The sequence below is a fragment of the Phoca vitulina genome, unplaced genomic scaffold (genome assembly GCF_004348235.1).
Source record: "Phoca vitulina isolate PV1807 unplaced genomic scaffold, GSC_HSeal_1.0 scaffold107, whole genome shotgun sequence".
Lineage (NCBI taxonomy): Eukaryota > Metazoa > Chordata > Mammalia > Carnivora > Phocidae > Phoca > Phoca vitulina.
In genome coordinates, this window is record NW_022589810.1 from 460,438 (window position 1) to 482,270 (window position 21,833).

Sequence of the window (21,833 nt, forward strand, 5' to 3'; positions counted from 1 at the left end):
TTTTAGTCAGTTGTGTGCTTAGGTAGATAGATAAAGCAAGATGGCAAAATATTAATACTTGGTGAAACTGGATGAAGGGTATATGGGTACTCATTGTACTAATCTTACAACTTTCCATAGGTCCTAATTTTTTCAAAACATAGAGGGTTAATAATAGACCATCACTTAGAGAAGAATTTTCAAAATACGCATGCCCGTGTTGCAGCCCCAAACCAAGGACTCAAGACTTTTCCCAGACAGGGCCTGGGAATCTGCATTTTAAAAGTCCTAGGCGCTCCTTCCCCCGTCCCCAACCAAGAAGCATCACTGTGAGAACTTCATCTCAGATGCACCTCTGCTTCCTCTGGTTCTTCGTTTCTTTCAGGACCCAAACCCTGGCCCTAGTTCTTTCTGGCAATGCTGCAGCTGGGCCCTCCGCCAACCCTTTGCAAAGCAGGTACAGCTAGGGGTTGGGGTGGTAAGAAGAACAGTGAGCTCTCTGGAAAACAGTATGGAGGTTCCTCAAAAAGTTGAAAATAGAGCTACCATACGATCCAGCAATTGCACTACTGGGTATTTACCCCAAAGATACAAATGTAGGGATCCGAAAGGGTACGTGCACCCCGATGTTTATAGCAGCAGCGTCCACAATAGCCAAACTGTGTAAAGAGCCAAGATGTCCATCAACAGATGAATGGATAAAGAAGATGTGGCATATATATACAATGGAATATTATGCAGCCATCAAAAGGAATGAGATCTTGCCATCTGCAACGACGTGGATGGAACTGGAGGGTATTATGCCGAGCGAAATAAGTCAAACAGAGAAAGACAAGTATCATATGATCTCACTGATATGAGGAATTCTTAATCTCAGGAAACAAACTGAGGGTTGCTGGAGTGGGGGGTGGGGTGGGAGGGATGGGGTGACTGGGTGATAGACACTGGGGAAGGTATGTGCTCTGGTAAGCGCTGTGAATTGTGCAAGACTGTTGAATCTCAGATCTGTACCTCTGAAACAAATAATGCAATATATGTTAAGAAAAAAAAAAAAGAAGAAGATAGCAGGAGGGGAAGAATGAAGGGGGGGAAATCGGAGGGGGAGACGAACCATGAGAGACGATGGACTCTGAGAAACAAACTGAGGGTTCTAGAGGGGAGGGGGGTGGGAGGATGGGTTAGCCTGGTGATGGGTATTAAAGAGGGCACGTTCTGCATGGAGCACTGGGTGTTATGCACAAATAATGAATCATGGAACACTACATCTAAAACTAATGATGTAATGTATGGGGATTAACATAACAATAAAAAAATTAAAAAAAAAAAAGAAAAACAGTGAGCTGAGGACAGATCCTGGGGTCCTCCAATATGTATCAGATGGGCAGAGAAAGGGGATTCCATGAGAGACTGAGGAGGGAGGGCCAGGGGAGGAGGATGGAAACCCCAAGAATATACTTGAAGGGAAATAGAGATCTAGGCCAAGACAAGTCATTCAAGGTGTGCCTGATCTCGCGATTGCATCAGGATGAGGAAAGCTGAGTTGCTCTATCAGTTCAGAAGTGGACCATTTGGTGCTGGAGGAGATTTTCCTGGCCAACCCCCTTGGGGTCGTCTGTACCACAGGGCTGGCTGACAAAGGCACCTGAAATCTTGGACAGGAGAAATTTCTTTTCTAAAAGCAAGGTCTCTGGGAGACAGATGATATCAAACCCCTGAGAGAAAGATCAGCTGGTCAGGGTGTTTGCCTTTCCTTCTCTCTCTTGTTGAGTTCTGGGACACGATTTATAGTTTCTGGGAAGTGTTGTGTGAGACCACTTCAGGGTCAGAGAAAATACACCCATTTGTCATTTGTGGTTGGAGGGAGCATGGAGGCTGGGGCCTACCTCTCCTAGCACCTGATGCGAGTGAGAGTGTCAGCACAGGCTGTTAGTGGAAAACTACCATTTTCCCCTTCACCAATTGGCTCCACTGTAGCTGGAGTTTTCTAGCCAGTCACAGAGGGCGCCCATTATCTCCCCGTCCTGGCCCCCAGAGATATGTTGGCCCAGATGTGGATAAATCTTTTTAACCTCCAGTAAAGTCCAGTGAAGCTGGCATTTTAAAAATGGAAAACCGAGCGGGGAGAAAAAGAAATGAAGGAAATAAGTAACAGCCGAGCAGCACAACGCTCCCTCCAATCCATCCTTCCCACAACAGACTGAGAGAACATTCTAGAACATACATCTCACCTGAAACTGCCAGGCTCATTGACCTTAGGAGTGAGTCCAAAATTTTCACCATGATACATAAGGCCCTTCACAATCCGATGCCAGCTGCCTTTTCCAGCTTTGTCACCCATGACCTCCCTTTCTCACAGCCTACACTCCAGCTACCATATGTCTCTCAAGTTCCTAAACAAGTCACATTTTATTCATCTCTGAACTTTTGCACATGTATGGCCACCCACCAGCCACTTAAATCAAGCACAGTGTTTCAGAGTACAGGCTCCAGAATCCGGCTGCCAGGGCTGAATCCCAAGTATGGGCAAGTCTCTAATTCTCTCTGCCTTCATCTGTTTCAGTTGCAAAATGGGGCTACCCATAGGGTGGCAGCAAGCATCAGGTGAGAGGCCTGGCCCAAAGTCAGCACACAGTACATGTTAGCTATTACTCAACAAACATTGGTTAGCTGGCTGCCCGGTAGGTGGGAGACCCTTTCTATCCATCTGTTGCGTGCTACTTAAAGTCTGGAAGAAAGGCAGATCCAGAAACAGGGCATTGTCATGCCGAGGGATCAGAGCACGGATAGAGCTCTATGAGCCTGAAGGAGCAACTTGGGGGTTCCCTCCCTTCCACCCTTTCCTCAGCTGGATTCACCTCAGATGTTAGTTACCTCGAATTTGAGTTTTAGCCAGGCCCTGAGGCTTGAGGAAGATGGGAGAAAGTAGGGCTGGTGTTCAAATTTTAGGCACTGGTAGAGCCCTACTGGCTGTGAAAATTTCCCAAAGCTTTTGATACTGATTGGCAACTCGCCTGAGCACCCCAAGTGGTCCTGAACCTCTCCTCCCCACGCCCGAGCCTCTGTAGTCTGGCTCTTGGGAACCCTGATTGGACACCATCAGGGACTGCCCTCGTTCCCTGCCAGGGCACACATGCGCTAGCTTGTCTGGCATCGTTCTTCTGCTCTGGTGGCCCAGCCCGCTCCCACCAATGGTAGAGGCCCTGGGCACTGTGAGCAAATGCGAGGTATCATTTTGTTCCATGAGGATGCGTTTTAAGCACCACCTCTGCCTGCACTTGGGAATATTGCCTGCTGCATGAGTCCCAGGAGCCGTCCCAGCTGCCTGCTGCCTTGGGGTAGTTTTCGGCCTTCTCCTGGGCCAAGGCCTATGCCTACAATACCCTTTGGAAACCTGTGCCTATTCACCAGCCTGGATTCCTTCCAGGCAACCACTGACACCACTCCAGAGGTTCCTGTTGCCTCCGAGACAGGCCTACTCGATTCTGTCTGTATTACCTGCACTCAGCCAGGACTTATCCCGACGTATGACGTGATGGACAAGAAGCAGTACAAAATGGGAGCTTCAGAGGCAGGACTATCTATCTGTGTTTGAATCCTAACTCTACTACTTCCTCTAACTGTGTGAACTTGAGCAAGTTATTCTGCCTCTCTGGGCCTCAGTTGCCTCATCTGCAAAATGGGCTAATAAAGGTACTTACCTCAGAGGGTTGGTGGGAGGATTAAAGTGGAAAGCACTTAAAAGAATGCCTGACACACAGTAAAAGCTCAGTAAAAGTTATTCTTATTTTAATTATTTAAATTTAAATATATAATAATAATTTTAATTAGTATCATTCTTATTTTAATTATTATTATTTATTCTCATTTTAATTATTTAATTATTTAATAATTATTTAATGGGTGCATTTAGGCATATTTTCAAACATTTTTCACCTTGCTTGTCTCTTTGATCTGCACAACACCTCCAGAGAAGTAGATATGAAAGGTATTGATTAGCATCCTGATTTTTAAGGTGAGGAAACAGGCACTTGGCTATATTAAGATGATTAAGTGATATTAAATGGCCATGGTTAATCATGAATTTTCTGATACCCCATTTAATGCTATTTTTCCCCACCAGGCAACACCGAAGTAGGTGGATCACTGCTCATTCAATAAACATTTATTGAATGGTGCCTAGGCATCAGGCACTGTGCTGGGTACTGAGGATAGAGTGGTGGACAAGACAGACAGGTCCCTGTGCTCCTGGGGTTGCCATTCTAGTGGGAAAAGACAGTCAATAAGCAAGTAAATAAGAACACAAAGGATAGATCAGTTCGGGTGATGAGAATAAGGCAGGGTGAAAGGGTAGCTGTGGGAGATAGGGTAGTGAAGGAAGGCTTTTCTGAGGAGGAGCTGGAAAGCTTCTCACCTTGGATACATAGCTGGGATCCGGGAGGGAAATTCTTCCAAAGAGGAAGTTCCCAGCCCTGCTCAGGGCCACCACAGCCAAGTGGAAGGGGAAGGAGGGAGGGCTGCAAGTTAAGGGTGGCTCAGAGCCCAAAGTCACAAAGACTTGCTAAATGGGGGACTTTCTGGAAAGAGGCAGAAGAACAGTAAACTTGCGAACAGTGGAAGGGGATTGTTTTCCTATAGGTATTAGGTTTAAATATATTTAAAAACCAACTTTGTTGAAATATAATTTAGATAGAATAACGTTCACTCGTTTTAAGTGATGAGTCTTGAGAAATGTATATATACACCTGTGTTAAACACATTTCCTCTCAAGGTATATAGTTAACATTTCCATAACCCTAAAATGTTTCCTTGTGACCCTTTGTAGTCAATTCTGGTCAGGTATTTTGCAAATGTGCCTCAGTTTGGGTTGATCTGATGGTTTCTCATGATTAGACTAGGGTCATGGGTTTTTAGCAAGAATGCCTCCGAGGTTCTTCTCATGACATCTTATCAGGAGGTACATGGTATCGATATATCTTTACTGATGATGTTAACCTTGATCACCTAATTAAGGTGTGACTGATGGGCTCATCTGTTGTGAAGTTATGATTTTCCCCCTTTGCAGTGAATAAATATCTCGGGGGAGATACTTCAAGAGTATCCCATAAAGATTTAAAATGGCATTATAGGAGACCTATATGTTGAATTAAAGAGTGATGTTTTATTTAGTTTTACTAGCCAGGAGCATGGTCTATTTTCCTATTTATCTGTTTTCCTTTAGTTTTTCTCCTCATGTTTTTTTTTTTTTAAGATTTTATTTATTTATTTGTCAGAGAGAGAGAGAGAGAGAGAGAGCACACAAGCAGGGGGAGTGGGAGAGGAAGCAGGCTCTCTGCTGAGCAGGCAGGCGGATGCAGGGCTTGATCCCAGGACCCTGGGATCATGACCTGAGCCGAAGGCAGATGCTTAACTGTCTGAGCCACCCAGGCGTCCCTCTCACTCATGTTTTACAGTTTGTTTTTTAATAAACATGGACTCTGAATTACTAGGATGGCAGTGTGATAGAATGGAAAGAACATAGTATTTGACCTGAGGCAAACCTGGATTTGAATCCCCAACTCTCCCACTTACTGATCCTAGGTTTGGCCTAGAAAAAGGCCTTGAAGCCCGAGCCCCTAATTTCTCATCTGTAAAAACATCGAATAACAAACCCTCTCCCTGAGGTTTTTGAAAGAATTAAAGCACCAGTAGTGTCTGGCACTCAGTAAGTGCTCTGTGAATGTCATTTTTTGCCTTCCTTAATACCCAAGTGTTTAGTATTATTGTCACTATGGTAATTAGACTCTCCTCTTTGTGGCTGGGTGGCTCTAGGATATAGAAGTTTGACAGATTCTTTTAAATTTTTTTTCATGTTCTGACACCCCCGAGGCTGGATTTTTTTACATGTCTCTGAGTCACTGGGGAGAAAGCAGCTGGAAATGTCTTAGTTGATGGCAAATTCCTACAGCTCACAAGTATCTTCTATCCTATACCTTTGCAAAACTCCTTCAGTACCTCTGGTGTTTGAGGATTTGCTTTTCATGGATGACTAAATATATCTTATGCAAAAGTGGCATTTTTATTTCTGCCTCTCCTGTATTCCTACTTTGTGCTTATTTTCCTTCTTTCGTTATAGAACTGTTTTAAAGTGGAATTTTAACAGGGAAAACCTTATGTGGTTCCTGTTTTTAACCAGAATTAATCTAATATGAGCTTTGGTTGACAGCAATGTACTCTTAGGTTAAGCAAGAGAGAAAACCCTGCAACACCCCTCTCCTCACCGCTGAATTTTTTAAGGTTTATAAATTTTTATTTAAATTCAATTAATTAACATATAGCATATTATTACTTTCAGAGGTAGAGTTTAGGGATTCATCAGTTGCATGTAACACCCAGTGCTCATTACATCCCGTGTCCTCCTTAATGTCCATCACCAGTTACCCCATCCCCCCATCCCCCTCCCCTCCAGCAGCCCTCAGTTTGTTTCCCTGAGTTAAGAGTCTCTTATGGTTTGTCTCCCTCTCTGATTAAAAAAAAAATGAGTTTTTTAAGGTTTAAGTGAAACTTTGTTTTCTTTGTTTTGTCCCCCTCGATCCAAATTTTATTTCCCCTTTCCCAAACTTGTTTGACTTCTTATTTGTTCTCTTCCTAAGTTTTTTAGGCAGGGACCTAATTCATTGTTGCTTTTTTTGTACTGATACAGGTTTTTGGGGCAATACGTTCTCTAAATATTGCCTTGGAAATCTCCCACAAAGTGTTACTCCCATAAAATCAGTCTTGCCAATTTTTCCTTTTACCTCAAGCTCCATTATGGTTTGGCACAGTGCCGTTACTGATCTTCTGTATTACAATTTTTGATATTTTGTTCAGCATGGATTTGGGGGAACATTAATTTCAATTTTTTTTGAAGATAGTGCATTAAAACCTTTCTTTTGATTACTGAGTTTTTGGTTCCCCCTTAAATTTTGTCCCCGAGGCGAGCGCCTCTCTCACCTCACCTCAGCCTAGTCGTGGCCCTGCAGTAACCTCCCAGATGAGTTTTGCTCACAACTTCCTTTTGAAATGGAGGCCTGATGTTCAGAGACACCACAACTGTCAGATATTTCAAGCCAATTCAATCACCCACCAGGAGATACTCATGGATTCCTTCTCTTTCTGCTCCTGTCGTCCCTTTCCTACTACACATGGGGCTCTCTGCTCAGCCAAAGTCCTTGTCTATTTTCAACTGCTGCCATTGAGCATGGCCACATTGCTGATAGGGTGCCTGGGGTCACTTCTCCACTTAGAGAGGTGAAAGGCCAGGGCCTCGCCCTCCAGGAATAAACCCCAAGGACTGTTGAGCTCCTCTAGACCCTTGTCAGAGCCCTTTGTGGTCCGAAGCATTCCTTTCTCTGCTGGAGTCTGTCAGCTCTGGCAAAAATCAAGTTTCCTCACCCTAATCTTACCTCATCCACACAAGTTTCCTTGAGAAATTATGGAAGAGAAACGCTTTCTTAGAATCCTCAAATGTCAGAACTGGAAGGGCCCTTAGAGACCATTTTGCCCCAACTCCCCTCATTTAGCAGAACATATAACTTCCTTTGCTCTATTTCCACGTTCCAAGGAATCCCCAAGGCCGTCTCATAATAAAAATCAGGAGGAAGTCAAGAGCCAAGTTAATCAGGGAAGTAAACTACTATGGGACCCAGCTGTGCTCAGGGAGGATCGCATCATCAGAAATCCAGCCCTGGTCCCACATTTGTTTATTAAGGATTTTCTTCAAGGAGAAAGGGAAGGATCTGTGGTAGCTCAACTCCAAAGCTTTTCATGGGGTGGCTGTGACTGGAAAAGGTTTGATTAGCTTTCATTCACGTCGGGGGAGTTCTAAAAGTCCTGCTTTGAAGAGGCCTGCCTTTACTTCTGACTGGTCCAAGCGTTGGGGAGAAGTGGGCAAGGTTTGCCTCTGTGCCGCTTACCTCCCCCCAAAAAGTACCTCTCTGGGTCCCATACTCAGAGAATCCTGCTTTCAGTTTGGAAGCATATCAAGAGCACTTGAAACTATGTTAGGATGGGCTTTGCAGGGTACAGCTTCCTTCATGTAGCTACATTTATAACAAGATTCCCCTGTGTAAAGCATCGTCCCGTCCATCGCTCCACTTGAACCTCTAGTGAAGGTAATTTGGGGCTACACTTTACAGGTAAGGAAACAGGCTGGGTCTAGGTGACTCTGTAAAGCCATGTGACTAGTAAGAGGCACAAGCTTTGACTTTTGAATCCAGAAGGATCTCACGTGCTGTGCTTGTTCCACAAAGCCCCGGCACCTCAAAGGCACCGTCGTATGCCACAGCAAACTGCCTAACAGAGGACCACACAGCTGAAACCATTGTTTTGATCTTGTTTGCAATGAATTCTAGCATTATGGTTGACTTCTGAGAAGCATGAAACAAATCTAAGGACTTAGAGCTAGTCTCAAAAGAGACACTGGGATTCACCTAGGGTGGCCGTGAATTTACCATCCTATAGCTTTCTTCTCAGAAGAATTTTCTCCCAGACTGATGGAAGACAAGGAAATCTTATCAGTTGCAGTAAATGACTTCTCAGAAAGCTTTATTCACACATAAGAGGATCAGATCCAATTGTGGTTCTGGATAGTATTTATCCATGTGCAGTGAACAGTGAGAGTGTGTGTGAGGCAAGGGGGAGAAGTGTCCCCCCTTGCCTGGGTAATGAGTAATATACTTACTTTCTTCAGCTAGATTTCTTATAAGATAGCCTATCTTCAGGCTCTTAATAAAAACAAAAAACCCAAGAAGCCTGCATCCTTGGGATTAGAAGGGGGAAATATCAAGTTAGGTAGGCAATTCTGAGAGAAACAGGGAGGCCACAGGTGGCAAAGCTCTAAAGAGACTGTAAGATGAGATCATTTGGACAAACCAGGGGGACTTAGGACATATGTTATATCCCTGTGTCTTGGGTGCTCAGAAAAGAACCCAGGGTGAGATCTGGACACAAGTTCAACCCTGTATTACCCATTCTCCCAGAATTCAACCCATTCTCCTCCCTTGCCTCAGATCTATCTGATCAAGAAAACAATTACACTTTTTTAATTTTTTTTATTCATGTTCTTGCCCAGCTTTTGGACACCCTGTATTTGCACAGTCCAACTGCTCAGATGTATTAGGAAATACAATCATGTGGTATGCAGTTCACTGGCCTGATGGGTAGGGGTGTTCAGGCTGGGATGGAATGCTGCTAGGGGGAGTAAATGGAGAGGAGTCAAAGGAGTTGTTAGCTCACAGGTTAGTGAGCAACCAGTCTAGCAGTTGTTTCCTAGCTATGTTTCCCACAGCTTCATCCAGTTGTCGCTCCTTGGCAAACTTCATGACCTCTTGAAGAAGATCCCCTACACTGTACCCCTTCTCTGCTGCCTTAGCTGAAACTTCAGGAAGCTGTGGAGAGAGCAGAGGTAGCGTTGAGTCACGTGATGCTTTTGGAGAAGGGACCCAGATGGATCAAGTGGACCCTCCCCCACTCACCTTCCCACCCACGCTTCTAGGACTAGAGTAAAGCCTGACACAGATCCAGGACCAGAGGCTCCTGACCTGACTTTCCTTTTTCCTTGTGCCTCCTCTAATGACATGGCTCCAAATGCCACAGGACTTTCTTTTTGAGCTTTAGAAAACAAGCTCTGGAACTAAATGTGTTCACCAAACACTTCTCATAGGTGCTAGATCCTTCAGTTAGCCTGTGATGATTGCTAGGTCAAGGTTAGGGGTCGCCATTCCCCAGCTTCCCTAAAAAAGTATAAGGTGGGAAGTAGGGACAATCTCCTGGTCCTGGACTGAAAATAATTCGGTTCAGTATTTTATTTCTCTTAACTCCATCTGATGTAAAAAACACAGCTGTGGGGTGTGTGTGTGAGAGAGGGAGGGAAGGAGAGAGAGGAGAGAGAGAGAAGAGAGAACTTGTATGTGCATGAATGCTGGCCTCTGTGAAAGTGGAGGGCAAGGCCAGGACTAGGGCGAAGCAAGTGAGGTACCTAGGGCAAAAAATTTAAGGAGGTAAGTACTCTTGGGGCACTTGCAGGACACATGAGTTTGGGGAGGAGCTCCCTTTTTCTTTTTTTTTTTCCTCTCTCCAATCCTTTGAGGGCCTTCAAACTCAAAACGTAAGACTTAAAAATTGCTCCCTGATGTGTTACCGAATAGTTTGTTGAAAGGATCACCGATACAATGAGCTAACCTCACTTCTCCTCTTGGTGGAAATGCGCAGGCCTTGAGGTATCCAGAGCCCCACTCAGTTAATGGTTTATCACTTTGTCTTTTTATGAAGTGCAAGCAATTCGTGAAGTGCACAGTAAAGAATAGGCTTGGGAAAAAATTGGACTGCTCTTGGGCTCTAAGTACAATGCTGCCTCCCTCCCCCTGCCCATTGCAACCCTCTTTTCTTCTTGCACCTGTTGCGTTGCTTACCTTCTCCAGTTGTCCATCTTCATCTCCCATGAAGTAGAGCATGGGCACGTTAAATTGGGAGGCTGCAATCCACTGGAGGACAGCCTGGAGCTGCTTCTGCAAGCTGCTTGTTGAGCACTGATTATTAACTATGACTTCAGGCCCAGGAGAGTCTTGAGAGCGCTGTGACATCGCACCATCATGACTACATCTGGAGCCACCGACCTGGTAATTGGGGTTGTTTGCCGAGGCTGCTTGTTCTTCCAACTCAGCAAGGGCTGCCCCGTTATTACTATACTTAGCCATGATAAGGCACAACTTCATCACAGATTCTACCAGTTGATCTATAAATTGGCGGTTCACTTGCTTCATCCCACTGATAAAGTCAAGTTCTTGATTGTCCTGGCATTGTTCTTCCCCTCTGTCAGGCCTCTTGGACATGGAAGCCGCTTTGTTTGTCCTGGGCTCAGAACGCTTGTTCTCACCTTCGCATAGATCCTCACAGTTGAAGGGGCTCTCACTAAGCAGTTTCTGAATCAGCATTAGAACAATGTTTGACATATCCAGCTTCTGAGAGTCCAACTGTTGATTTTCCTTCAGGGAGGTGGATGGTCCCGGAGCTCCACTAGATTCTAGATGTTTCACTGAAAGTGCCTTGGCACTTTGGCCACTTCCAGACTTTTCGTATTGGGCACTCTGAGTTGTATAGCCCATGGTAGAACCAGGACACTCTTCTTCAAATGCATCTTTGCCTTTGGCCTGCTGGGTCAGATGGTACTGGATCAGCATAAGGGCAGACACAATCAAGTCCTTTGCCAGTGAATCCGTGGAAGGGCTGATCTTTTCTCTTTTTTCCTCTTTATTGGCGCATGCTTTGCCAGGCATCTTGCCTTGGTTTCCTTGCTTTTGGTTCCACATGGTCAGGCTCTCCTTGAGGATGTGCTCACCGACTTTCTCGGCGCTGGTCAACGACTTGCACTGCTCTGGTTTCATTTTGCCTTTGTCCTTCCCCTTCATCTCAGCTTTCATGGCTGAGAATTCAAGACTTTGGTTCTTGCATTTGGGATCTTGGGACCCAGCTTTCAAGGATGCATATGACAGGCTCTGAGATTTAGTCTCCTTCTTCTCGCCAAGAAGAGCACTGACCAGACGCTTCAGCATAGCCTCCATGATATCTGCAGCATTTTGTTTTCCGTGGTTGAACAGATTCCTCTTGACAGCAGAGACAAAGTCCAAGTCGGTCATCAGGACCCCGGTGATATTATGCAGGTTCTTCATGCAGGAATCAATCAAATCAGACACAATTTCTTTGGTGTGTTTTAACAACACTCTCTTCAGGACCACACAGGCCGGGATTGGCTTTCCAGAGCTATGGAATTTCAAAGTCTTCATAACAGAGACCATCATGTCAGATGCTACCTGGTTTGCATAAACCATGAGCCCTTTGCTGATGGAATCTGCAAATTCTTTACTATCTCTTTGGCACATCTGTTTGTCCCCACCCTTGTTCTTGTTGGATAATTCACTATACAGAAAGGCTTTCCGGCCACCTTCCCTGCACTCTTCCCCAGTGCCCCGCATTTCTGCCGAGGTCAATTCCACAGCATCATGGGCCATTTCAGAAGCAATCTTGCTCACAGCACTGTGGGGGCTGTTTTTCCCTTTGTCCCCAGGGAATGGGTAGAGAGAATGATGGAGGCATTTGCTTCCACCTTCCAACTTCTCCTTGATCTCCTTACGGGCCATCTGGATTACCAGGGAGGATAGTCGGTTGACGTAGAAGGAAAGGTCATCCATAGAACATTCACCATCAGGGGAAATCACTGATCTCTGAGTGCTAGGAGATTTGGCTGGAGGAGTGGAAGGACTCTGGTTATTGTTGGTGTTTTTGGCTGCCGTCATTTCTAGATGTAGGCTTTGAGGTCCGTTGGCCATATAATCCATGTTCGGTTGATCAGCATAGACACTGTAGCAGTTCCCAGAGGGTAGTTTGTGATATTTGCCTTCTGTGTCTCCTACTTTATGTTTACAGCTAGAGGCCGAGGGGCTCAGTGCATGTTGAAAACCCAAGGCATACTTCTGGAGGTCACTGAGAAGCCAGTTGAGGACACTTATGGGATCAGAGGGAGCTTGTTTGAAAAGGCACACAGATCCCTCCGTCTAAAAAAAGAAGAACACCTATCCATAAGAGTTTGGGTAGGGTACTTCTTTCCCTTATTTTATTTAGAAGATATATCTTCTAAACTGCACAGATTAGGGATTTGGCCTTTAGAATTTGCATGAGAACATAACATACAATTAAAACCATTAATACACAAACACAAGTGGCAGCAGCAAAAGCGGAGTATATGCATTTGTGTACTTAACTGTATTTAAGTGTTATCAATATATTTGTCAATTTCATCTGTGTATGTGTTCTTATCTCAGTATGTGTCAAAAATGTATCCTTGTATCCATTGTGTGCATATGCACATCAATACAGCAATTTGTAAGTGTGAGTATCTCTATAGATGTGAGAATGTGTCAGTTTGTCTTGTGAAAGGTGTAAATGTGCCTGTGTGTATGTGTGTGTATACGTGTATGTCAGTGCCCATGTGTGAGTATGTGTAAGCATGTGTAATAATGTGTTGACATCAATACTCGTTGCCTACTGTATAGGCCAACATGTATATGTTAGTGTGTACCTTTTGTACATGTGTGGGATTGTAACCATAAGCGTGTGTATGTCAGTGTGTCTGAGAATATGCAAATAAACAAGTGTCGATTGGAAGTGATGTGCATATATTTATGATGTAAATCTACTAGCATGTATCGTGCAGCTATAAATGCATTTGTATATATTAGAGCATACATTCACATATTAACATATATACTCAATAATTAATGTATGATATATTAATAAATGTGTATGTTAAAATATGAATTGTATGTGTAAATAGGTGATTGTATAGTGACTGTGTAGTCTGTCAATAAATTAGGTGTCATTTATGTTATATTTATATGCTGTGTCCGTGCTTGAGAATGTGTGTCAATATTGCACACACCCCGGCATTTGAGTTTGTGTGTGAGAACATGAGTGGGGATGTTATTGCAGTTGTGTCGATGTGTGTATCAGTGCATACAAATAAGAGCTAGTGACTTTGTATCATTTTGTTTAAGTTTCTATGGGTGCGTATCAGCATGAAGTATATTTATGTGTGTATGCCTATACCTGAGTCTGTATGGTTACTGTGTTTTGATCAAAGGCTATGGGTGTGTGAGTATACGTTTATGTGTGGTGTGCATGGATATATATGGGTGTTTATGTGTGTCATATGTGGGCATGTCCAGGTATCTGGCTGTATAACTATATACCTTTGTGTATGTGTGTAAGTCATTGTTTATGAATAGGTCAATATACCTAAGTTTGGTATATTAGTGCTTGTGTGTTTGTTGATGTCACGTGTAGCCAGACATGAGTACATCTTTGCTTGTATAAATTATTTTTTGTTAACGTATATAAATGTATGTATCGATGTGTGTGTCACTTGGATAGATTTGTATGCTTGTGACTGTGTGTGCCCGTGTCTGGATATGTGTATACGTATTGTACACATCTTCTACTTGGCGCTGAATGCCATTGCCCTCTTTGCCCCTTCCACTGCTTCATCTCCTGTCTTTTCACAGAATTCCTGGAAACGTGAGGTCATGAGGTCAACTTTTTGCGAACGGGTTTGACACAATCAAGGAGATCTGCCTTGTGTGCAGGAAATATGGACTGCTCTTTTAAAAATAAACACCAGGTATAATTTATCCCTTTCTTGAGACTCCAAAATGGAGTTGGCAACCCCCAACTGAACCCAAAACTATTTAGAGACTATTTTGTAACTGGCTTTTCCTTCCTTAGAGCCCACTCTCATTATTCTAAATGTGTCTGGGGCCAGAAATGATGTTTCTCATTATAACATGAGCCCAGGAAGATAGAACAAGAAATATTTGACTCTTTTGCACTAAAGCAAAATATCCCGTTCCAGTACCAGCTGCTCCAGGCTTGTAGGACTGTGGGGGTGACTTCTCATGTGTTCTAATGCTTACCCCAAACCAGGAGCCTAACAGATATAATTTAGAATACTTACACAAAAACAAAGGATTCTGTATGTGACAGTGGCATGCAAGTCTAATTTGTTCTAATTTTATGCTGCCCAACAGCCTAGGTAATCTCTTAGACAACAGGGTAGGAACAAAGCAACTATAGTTCTTGGTCATTGTGGATTCTCTCTGCTCCATATCCTCGTTCTTCCTTCTTGGTCTCTGGGCAACATAGGGCACACAAGTCTATTACGAGCCAGCAAAGAACGTTGCAAAGGATCTTGCTTATAAGCCCATATCTTTATTAGGATAAGAATAGCAAGGTTATATTTGGAGTAGGCCCCTGAAATCAGGAAAGGGCATTCTGAGCCTCTGTGATTAGTGCCATTGTTAGATACCCGGGCATTGAACTTACCGTGACTCTCAACTTAGGACTGCGTTCTCTAGAATGTCATAGTGTTCAAATTTATGGGCCTGTTTGACAATAGTTATCTTACTATCTCTGAACCAGAGTCCTCAGACTCAGCATTGGGCTCTGAGAACTAGAAAGGGTGAGCTCAGAGGCTAAGTATACCTTAGACTGGTCTTGCTTCTCGGTATCCTTGATCACAATAATCTCTTTTTCTTCCAGATTTCCCAAGTTTAAGTCACCTTCCAAACTGGAACCAGCAGCATCCTATGGAATTAAGGGGTAAGATTTTTATGAAGTGGATTTTTGAGACGTCTCTAGGCTGCCCTCCTAGGCTCACTTCAAAGTATGAATGCTATGTCCCCTATTATCCCTCTTCTTTCTGAAGGAGAGGTAGGACTGTGATGCTAGCTAGTCTTTGAAGAATGATAAAGTTCCCACCACAAATTACTACTCCCCTCACCCTGGCCCCACTGAAGGTATTCACAAAGTTGTCAGTCTCAGGAATCATATTCCATTAATCATCAAACTTTTGGACAGGGTTTTTTTTTTTTTTTTTTTAAATTTCACTTCTCTGACATGCTATTTTCCAGGCTTTCATTCTTTCAGCCCTACCAACAACTTAAGTGGCTTCTAAAATGAGACTTGGTATCAAGAGTGACAATAAATTCTGAACCAGAGATCCTGGGCTTCCAAGAACAACGGCTTTCCACTTGAGACTCCTCCACCTTTCCACCCTCTGCTACAACCTTTCCCTTTCCTCATGCTGCCCCTGATAACCCTTCTCAGCAGCTTCCCACCCATTCCAAGTGAGGGAAGCAGAGAATACCCACCTTGCAGTCTTTACCTTCCACATTCAGGGTGGACACGTCGACAAAGCATATCTGCGTCAAATTAGGAGAGTGAATTTAGGAAAACTCTAAAGACCGTAATTTCTTTCTGGGAGATGACGATACCTACCTTATAAGGTTTTTGTGAGGACTGATTGAGATACTGCATGGAAAGCTTTTAACAGAGTGCCTGTACATAGTAAGTACTCAATAAATGTTAATATGATTATTATGAGGCAGACAGAAGCTTAGCATCACTATATTTCCTAAACGAGAATACCTACCTGTCAGAGAGAGGCCCAAAATATGCACATTTATTGAGAAAACTGAGAAGAGAGGTGGCTTGCCTGACTGACACACACTCGAAGGTGGAACTTCCATTAGAAGTTGATTCCCCTGGCCCCCAGTTTAGAGCCCTTTCTGCTATAGTGTTCCCAAAGTGTGGTATTTTTACTATTGATGACATAGAATATTTTTGGTGGTACGTAAGTAGATGTTTGTATTAATAGGTGCATTTGTTGTTGTTTATTTGGAAAATACATCCTAAAATGTCAAACCTGTGGTATTGTGGACAATAGTGCCTAGGGTGATGGTAATTTTTAAATGTATTTGAATTTTAAATTCATTTTTAAAAACATTGCAAAAACACATATTAAGTAGTATGAGTGGCACTTGAACATGATAAAAAATGTGAAGTACTATGCAAATCGCTGAAAGTTTGGGAAACAGAGCGTGAAGTATTTTGTCCTCCTGAGGGAGTCCCACTTTAGTGTAACTTACTGGTAGCTAGGTGACATTGTGACTTCAGAAGTGTTAGGTAATAGGGGCTGGTAACTAGGCAACCACCACTCCTCCCCCCCACACCCCCGAGCTCCCCCCATAGCCCTCCCTCCCCAAGTCCTTTATATCACATCTGGTCCTGCCTCTCCCTTAATTTGTCCTTGTGTGATGTATAAAGCACACTGGTCCCCCACAGACCTCCTTGAGCTTGGTTGCTTGGAGACATCACAGTATCGCTCTCCATTAGTCTATCCTGGACTCCAGGATATCTATACTCATACACTGGTCCTTTCCACTCCTTGGTAGGGGTAATTTTGTATCTTACCACTTTCCGGTCCTGATCTTGCTGTCCTCTTGGGCTGTAGAGGTCTACCTTGCACACGCCCCTGCGGCTGTGTAACCAGTCAATATCTTCAGACATCTGTAAAGAGAAAGGAAAGAAATCTGAATATATATATGGTTATATATGGTTTTTAGGGACTGGCTGAGTTTGGATAAGAATCTCTGAAGGGCTTTCTGAAACCCATCTCTGTGTTTCAATCAGGTTTGGATTAGGGACTGGTGGGGTGAGCAAAAGGGGAAGGACACTATGAAATGTTTGAACTTGATAATCAAGATCATTATCTTTTAGCACAGTCCATAGTCTCCTTCAATTTAGACTCCTCACACCAAGTATTTGGAATCGTGGGAATATCATATTAACTTGTGAGAAAGCCAGTCAGGAAAAATGGCAGGCTGGGAAGCAAACTTAAAGGTCTAGAGACTGTGGGGATTAACTTTAATGATTTACTTCTACCCAAACTCCACTAAATCTCATCTGTCTCCACTTTTGTTTACCCACTCAGGTACCTCAAAGAATAAAGCTCACCTCATCCTCTTTAACTGAATTTTAGTTAACTCCAGTTCAACCAGAATCTTTCTCATTACATTAAAGAAAGTGAAGTTAGGTAAATAGCTCTAATACTTATTACATAGGGCCATTGGAAAAGACCAGGTACAGTGAATAAATAGCCCTTTTTATCAAAACAACATATAAGATTCCAACATATAGAACAAGTTTCTGAATGTTGAGAAAAGTCTAATAGCTACGAATATAACCAAGAGACAAATGTCTGAGGGAAGACCAGACCCTGATCCCATAGACCAAGTTTAATTTTATTTTTGAAAGAAAAAAGAATCTCTGCTGACTTCCTTCAGCCCCCACCCTGCCACCTCCCACCTTGGCCTGAAACTAAAAGTAAAAAGGAAATGGCAGAGCCACTGAGTGATTTTCGCTATGTAAGACCTCAGATCTATGTTCAGGAAGATACAGTTAAGAGTTCAGTAGAATTGTTTTGGTTTCTAGGGCTTAAATTTGATTTCGTTTTAAAATTTAACAAGAGAATCCTTTTTGCTAAGTTATTAGAGGGCTGTTGAATTCCTTCCTCCCAACTTCCTTCAAAATTGACACCCCTTTTAACCTCTAGCTCCCTCTCTCCCTTCTGCCATTCCCCCTCCGTCCTCTCTCCTTCCCTCCTCCTTCCTCTCACTCCCCCTCCTTCCCTCCGTTTTCCCCTCTCTCTTCACTCCCTCCCTCTTCCCTGCCCTCCTCTCCTCTCCCCTCCTTCCCCCCTTCCCTCCCTCCCTCCTTCCCTCCCCCCTCAACATTTGGATAACAGCTATCCTCTGATGGTTATCTTTTCACATGATAATACTACATTTCTACCCTTTGCCATTCCCCCCCCCCCATCTTTTTGGGTTCTCACTTCAATAATGTCTACATTTTCCTGAAAAAGTTTTAGGAAAGGGCTTCCCATACCCGCTCAGAAGAGAGAGTTTCTTTCCTTTTTTTTTTTTTTTTTTAAAGCTAGAGATGACTAGCCTAGAAAAAAAGAAGAGGAGTCATAGAGGTCCCTCATATGATTTGGATACAGCCTCAGTCCAAATCCTAAAGAATTAAAAAAAAATAAAATTTGTGAACTCATTACCTTGATAATGAAGTTATTTTAGACTTTTGGTTGAAACTGTGCCACCCAGAAGGGAGATGTGCCCCTTTAGATGGAACTGGGCAGTGCCAAGTTCTTGGGCACCTGCAGCTGGCTGCCACCCCCGTCAGCTGTTGGACGAGACTGATGGGCCAGGCTTTTCCCTGCTGCCTCTGACCCTGGGGTATGACAAAGGAGTTTGTTGGGTCACAATGCCTGCAACTAGCAACCTCAGCAAAGGTGTGGCAGTCTGGCAAACTCAGTAGCCCTTCACATCAAAAGCACATCAGGCTGTCTCCCATACAACAACCCTTTTCTGTTCTCTCTAGGAGGGTACACATATTTATTTCACATTTTGTCCATCTTACAATCCCTTGATACTTCCTTTCTCTTTCCTCTTCTTGTTTCCAGAACAATCTAATCATGTTAGTTACCGGTTTGGTGGGGGTCTGTATTTTTCACATACAGAATTGCCACCAGCCTTTATGAATAAGACAGTATTAATTTTCCCATCTTAGCTTATTTTTCTTTGGGTTTCCCACTAGAGATTCAGAGTTATGCGGCAAGAGATCTTTGGATTTATGTAGAGACAGAAAAAATGGTAAAGTCCTTTCTGGTTATCCTGAATAAAAGCAGAAATAGGAAGTTTCACCTCACTGTCAAGACACCCCCGTAGCTAGTCAAAAAGAAGTCAGAAGATGCCCCTACCTTTGTAGTATCAGAGTAGGCTCTTTTATAGGACCTTGGAATGATTTCCTTCTTGTTATTTGGGATGCTGTGATGACCCTTCCAGTCTGACCTGAGATGTTGCTTCTTTGCTCAACCCTCCATACTCTCCTAAAGCCTTCACGGCCAGCTGGTACCAGAATTTCTGCTTCATGACATCACTGTTTCTATAGAGAACAGTGACAACACAAAGTTGGTGGCTCCATTCTTAGGATTCTGGATGTCTAAGTGGTCCAGCAAGCTCTAACCTTCATCATGAAGGCTGATTATCCCAGAAAAAAGGCCAATCTCCTTGGGACAGGGTCAGCCTTGCACAGACTTTTTTAAGTTATGAAAGGGCCTGAGCCCCACTTATTCTTTTTCATTATATGGCCAGTACTGGATTGCTGGCTACTATATTCTTTAGAGGATTATCCATTAGACTTTGAGATGCCTTTAGTTTTGCCCCAGTTTGGAAACATTAGCCCATCACCAAATAGCTCACACTGTGCCCAAGACTTGTCTTATCTTCCCCTTGTCCTTTCTCTACATATTTCCACTTTAACCTCATGCATGAGAATAAATGCATCTGAATTAAAAATAAGTTGGGAGGATCCCCTAAATAATATAGTTTTGTATTCTTCATCTACTTCAATTTCTTCTTTTCTTTGTTACCCCTGAGACTGCATGTCTTAACCCTGCTGTACAATTTTGATCTTGTTAGTTCATGGCATAAAAGAGAAACAGAGCTAGACATTTGTTAAAAGTGGCAAGACAGATTTTATTCAACTGCAGTAAGGAAGAGAGTCTTCCTTTTTCTTAAGGATTTTATTTATTTATTTATTTGAGAAGGCGAGAGAGAGAGAGAGAGAGAACGAGTGGGGAAAGGGGCAGAGGTAGAAGCAGACTCCCTGCAGTGCAGGGAGCCCAATGTGGGACTCGATCCCAGGATCCTGGGATCATGACATGAGCCAGAGGCAGACGCTTAACCGACTGAGCCACCCAGGTGCCCAGGAAGAGAGTCTTCCAATAAACAGAGCTCAACTCCACTGAAACAAGAAGCAGAAGGCTTTTTAAATGCTGGGGTGTGCTAAAGGAAAAACTGCTGAGGGAAATGTGGGTGTGTATGTATGTGTGTGTGTTTGGTTGGGGGGTGATCAGTGTGATTAGGGCAACTGTGTGTGCTAACTGGTACTTATCAAAGTTAGGCTCCTACCCTTTCATAGAGATTAGGAGACAGGGGTCCTTCTTTCTTGATAATTACATTTCAAAGGGATGGCTCCCAGGTCTTTGAGAAAAACATTTCTGGGTTGTAGAAGATACATCTCAAAGGAACGGAGAAAGGATTTACAATGATACGTTTTCCAAAGTAAATGTTCTAAGGAAAGGGAGGTCAGGGGCCTATAATCAGGTTTTGGCTGAAACAAACAGTAAATTCTTCTGGCAGTGTTGAACTTTCTTAGGCAGGCCTTTTAAGGAGGCTGGGATCATCATCCTAGGGACATGGCCTTGAGCTGATAGAAACTGTGTTAATGTTTGTTCACGTCTCTTAATGTAGGGAAAGGATGATACCGTATGTGCCCGTGCAGTTCTATAGGCCAAGGGTGAGGCCTAGTTGAGAAGAAGTCTCAGAGGAGCCTGACTATATCAAATCATCATGCTGTATACCTTAGATACATACAATTTTTATTAAAAAATAACTTTTGGTCAAGGAGGGAGTCTTTGTCGGTGGTGATGAGCTAAAATCTACAGCACAAGACTTGTTTTTCCTCTATTGCCTTTTTGTCAAGAACTTTTGATGATTAAAGAAAAAGTTGGAGCTCCTGGATCTGGCTCATGTCTGTAGAATAAGAAGCAAAGAAAGAAAACGTGTATTTATTCTCCAAGCCCAAAAATGTATATCCCTAAGATTAAAAAACAAAAAGCCTCTATGTCTCCCACCCCAGAAGGGAATGACTATGATCTGGGCCTGGAAAATGTCTTACCCAATCCCCTGAATGACAAAAAGAGAACTATTATGGATGATTAGAGCCCTGTCCCATGGCGCCCCAATCCTGCCATCCTGGAGGGTAACCAGGAGCAAAAAAGAGCAGCATTTGGATGGGAAACCAACAACAAAAACGTGAGGAGGCTCAGTCATAGGTTACAGTATATCCTCTGCCTCTTCTTTCTCTTAAGCTGCTGAGATTCTCAGACCAGCCTATACTGACTAGCGGTGGGAACAGATGGGTCGGGGAGAAGGATGTTCAAAGAATCAAAAGAAGGAATATGCCATGCTAGTGTGTGAATATGGGTGAAGTACTACGCACTCAGATTAGCCTTTAAGAGCCAAACATAAAGGGTGCCTGGGTGGCTCAGTTGGTTAAGCGACTGCCTTCGGCTCAGGTCATGATCCTGGAGTCCCAGGGACTCCAGGGAGTCTGCTTCTCCCTTTGACCCTCCCCCATCTCATGCTCTCTCTCTCTCTCTCATTCTCTCTCTCAAATAAATAAATAAAATCTTAAAAAAAAAAAAGAGCCAAACATAAAGATGGTAGACACAGTTTTTTTTTGGAACCATTATCATCCATTTTCTAACTTCGTTTATTCTACACAAACATCTCTTCCGCACAAACTTGTGAATAACTGTACAAATCAACACTTTACGCTTTCAGTTTACATTTGGTTTGAAAGAGCTATTAAGGTAATAAAAA

The 21,833-nt window shown here is 43.3% G+C and overlaps 1 protein-coding gene across 1 annotated transcript; it reads right to left on the reverse strand.

Moving 5' to 3' along the window:
- Window positions 1-9,052: 9,052 nt before the first annotated feature.
- AKAP4 (A-kinase anchoring protein 4) lies at window positions 9,053-16,893 on the reverse strand. The gene is made up of 5 exons (XM_032397951.1): window positions 16,798-16,893; window positions 15,696-15,746; window positions 15,028-15,129; window positions 10,407-12,545; window positions 9,053-9,383 (listed from the first exon to the last, which is right to left on the reverse strand). Exons 1-5 carry the CDS (start codon window positions 16,891-16,893, stop codon window positions 9,228-9,230), a joined length of 2,544 nt encoding a protein of 847 aa, XP_032253842.1. The 3' UTR covers window positions 9,053-9,227.
- Between the last annotated feature and the right edge of the window lie 4,940 nt (window positions 16,894-21,833).

What these genes read in the sequence shown, in the direction of transcription:
- AKAP4 (XM_032397951.1), bottom strand. Translation starts at nt 16,893, where the DNA reads ATGTCTGAAGATATTGACTGGTTACACAGCCGCAGGGGCGTGTGCAAG. An exon ending in AAGATCAGGACCGGAAAGTG is followed by an intron (nt 15,747 to 16,797) that starts GTAAGATACAAA and finishes AATTTGACGCAG; the next exon opens with ATATGCTTTGTCGACGTGTC. An exon ending in AAGATGGACAACTGGAGAAG is followed by an intron (nt 9,384 to 10,406) that starts GTAAGCAACGCA and finishes CTCTCTCCACAG; the next exon opens with CTTCCTGAAGTTTCAGCTAA.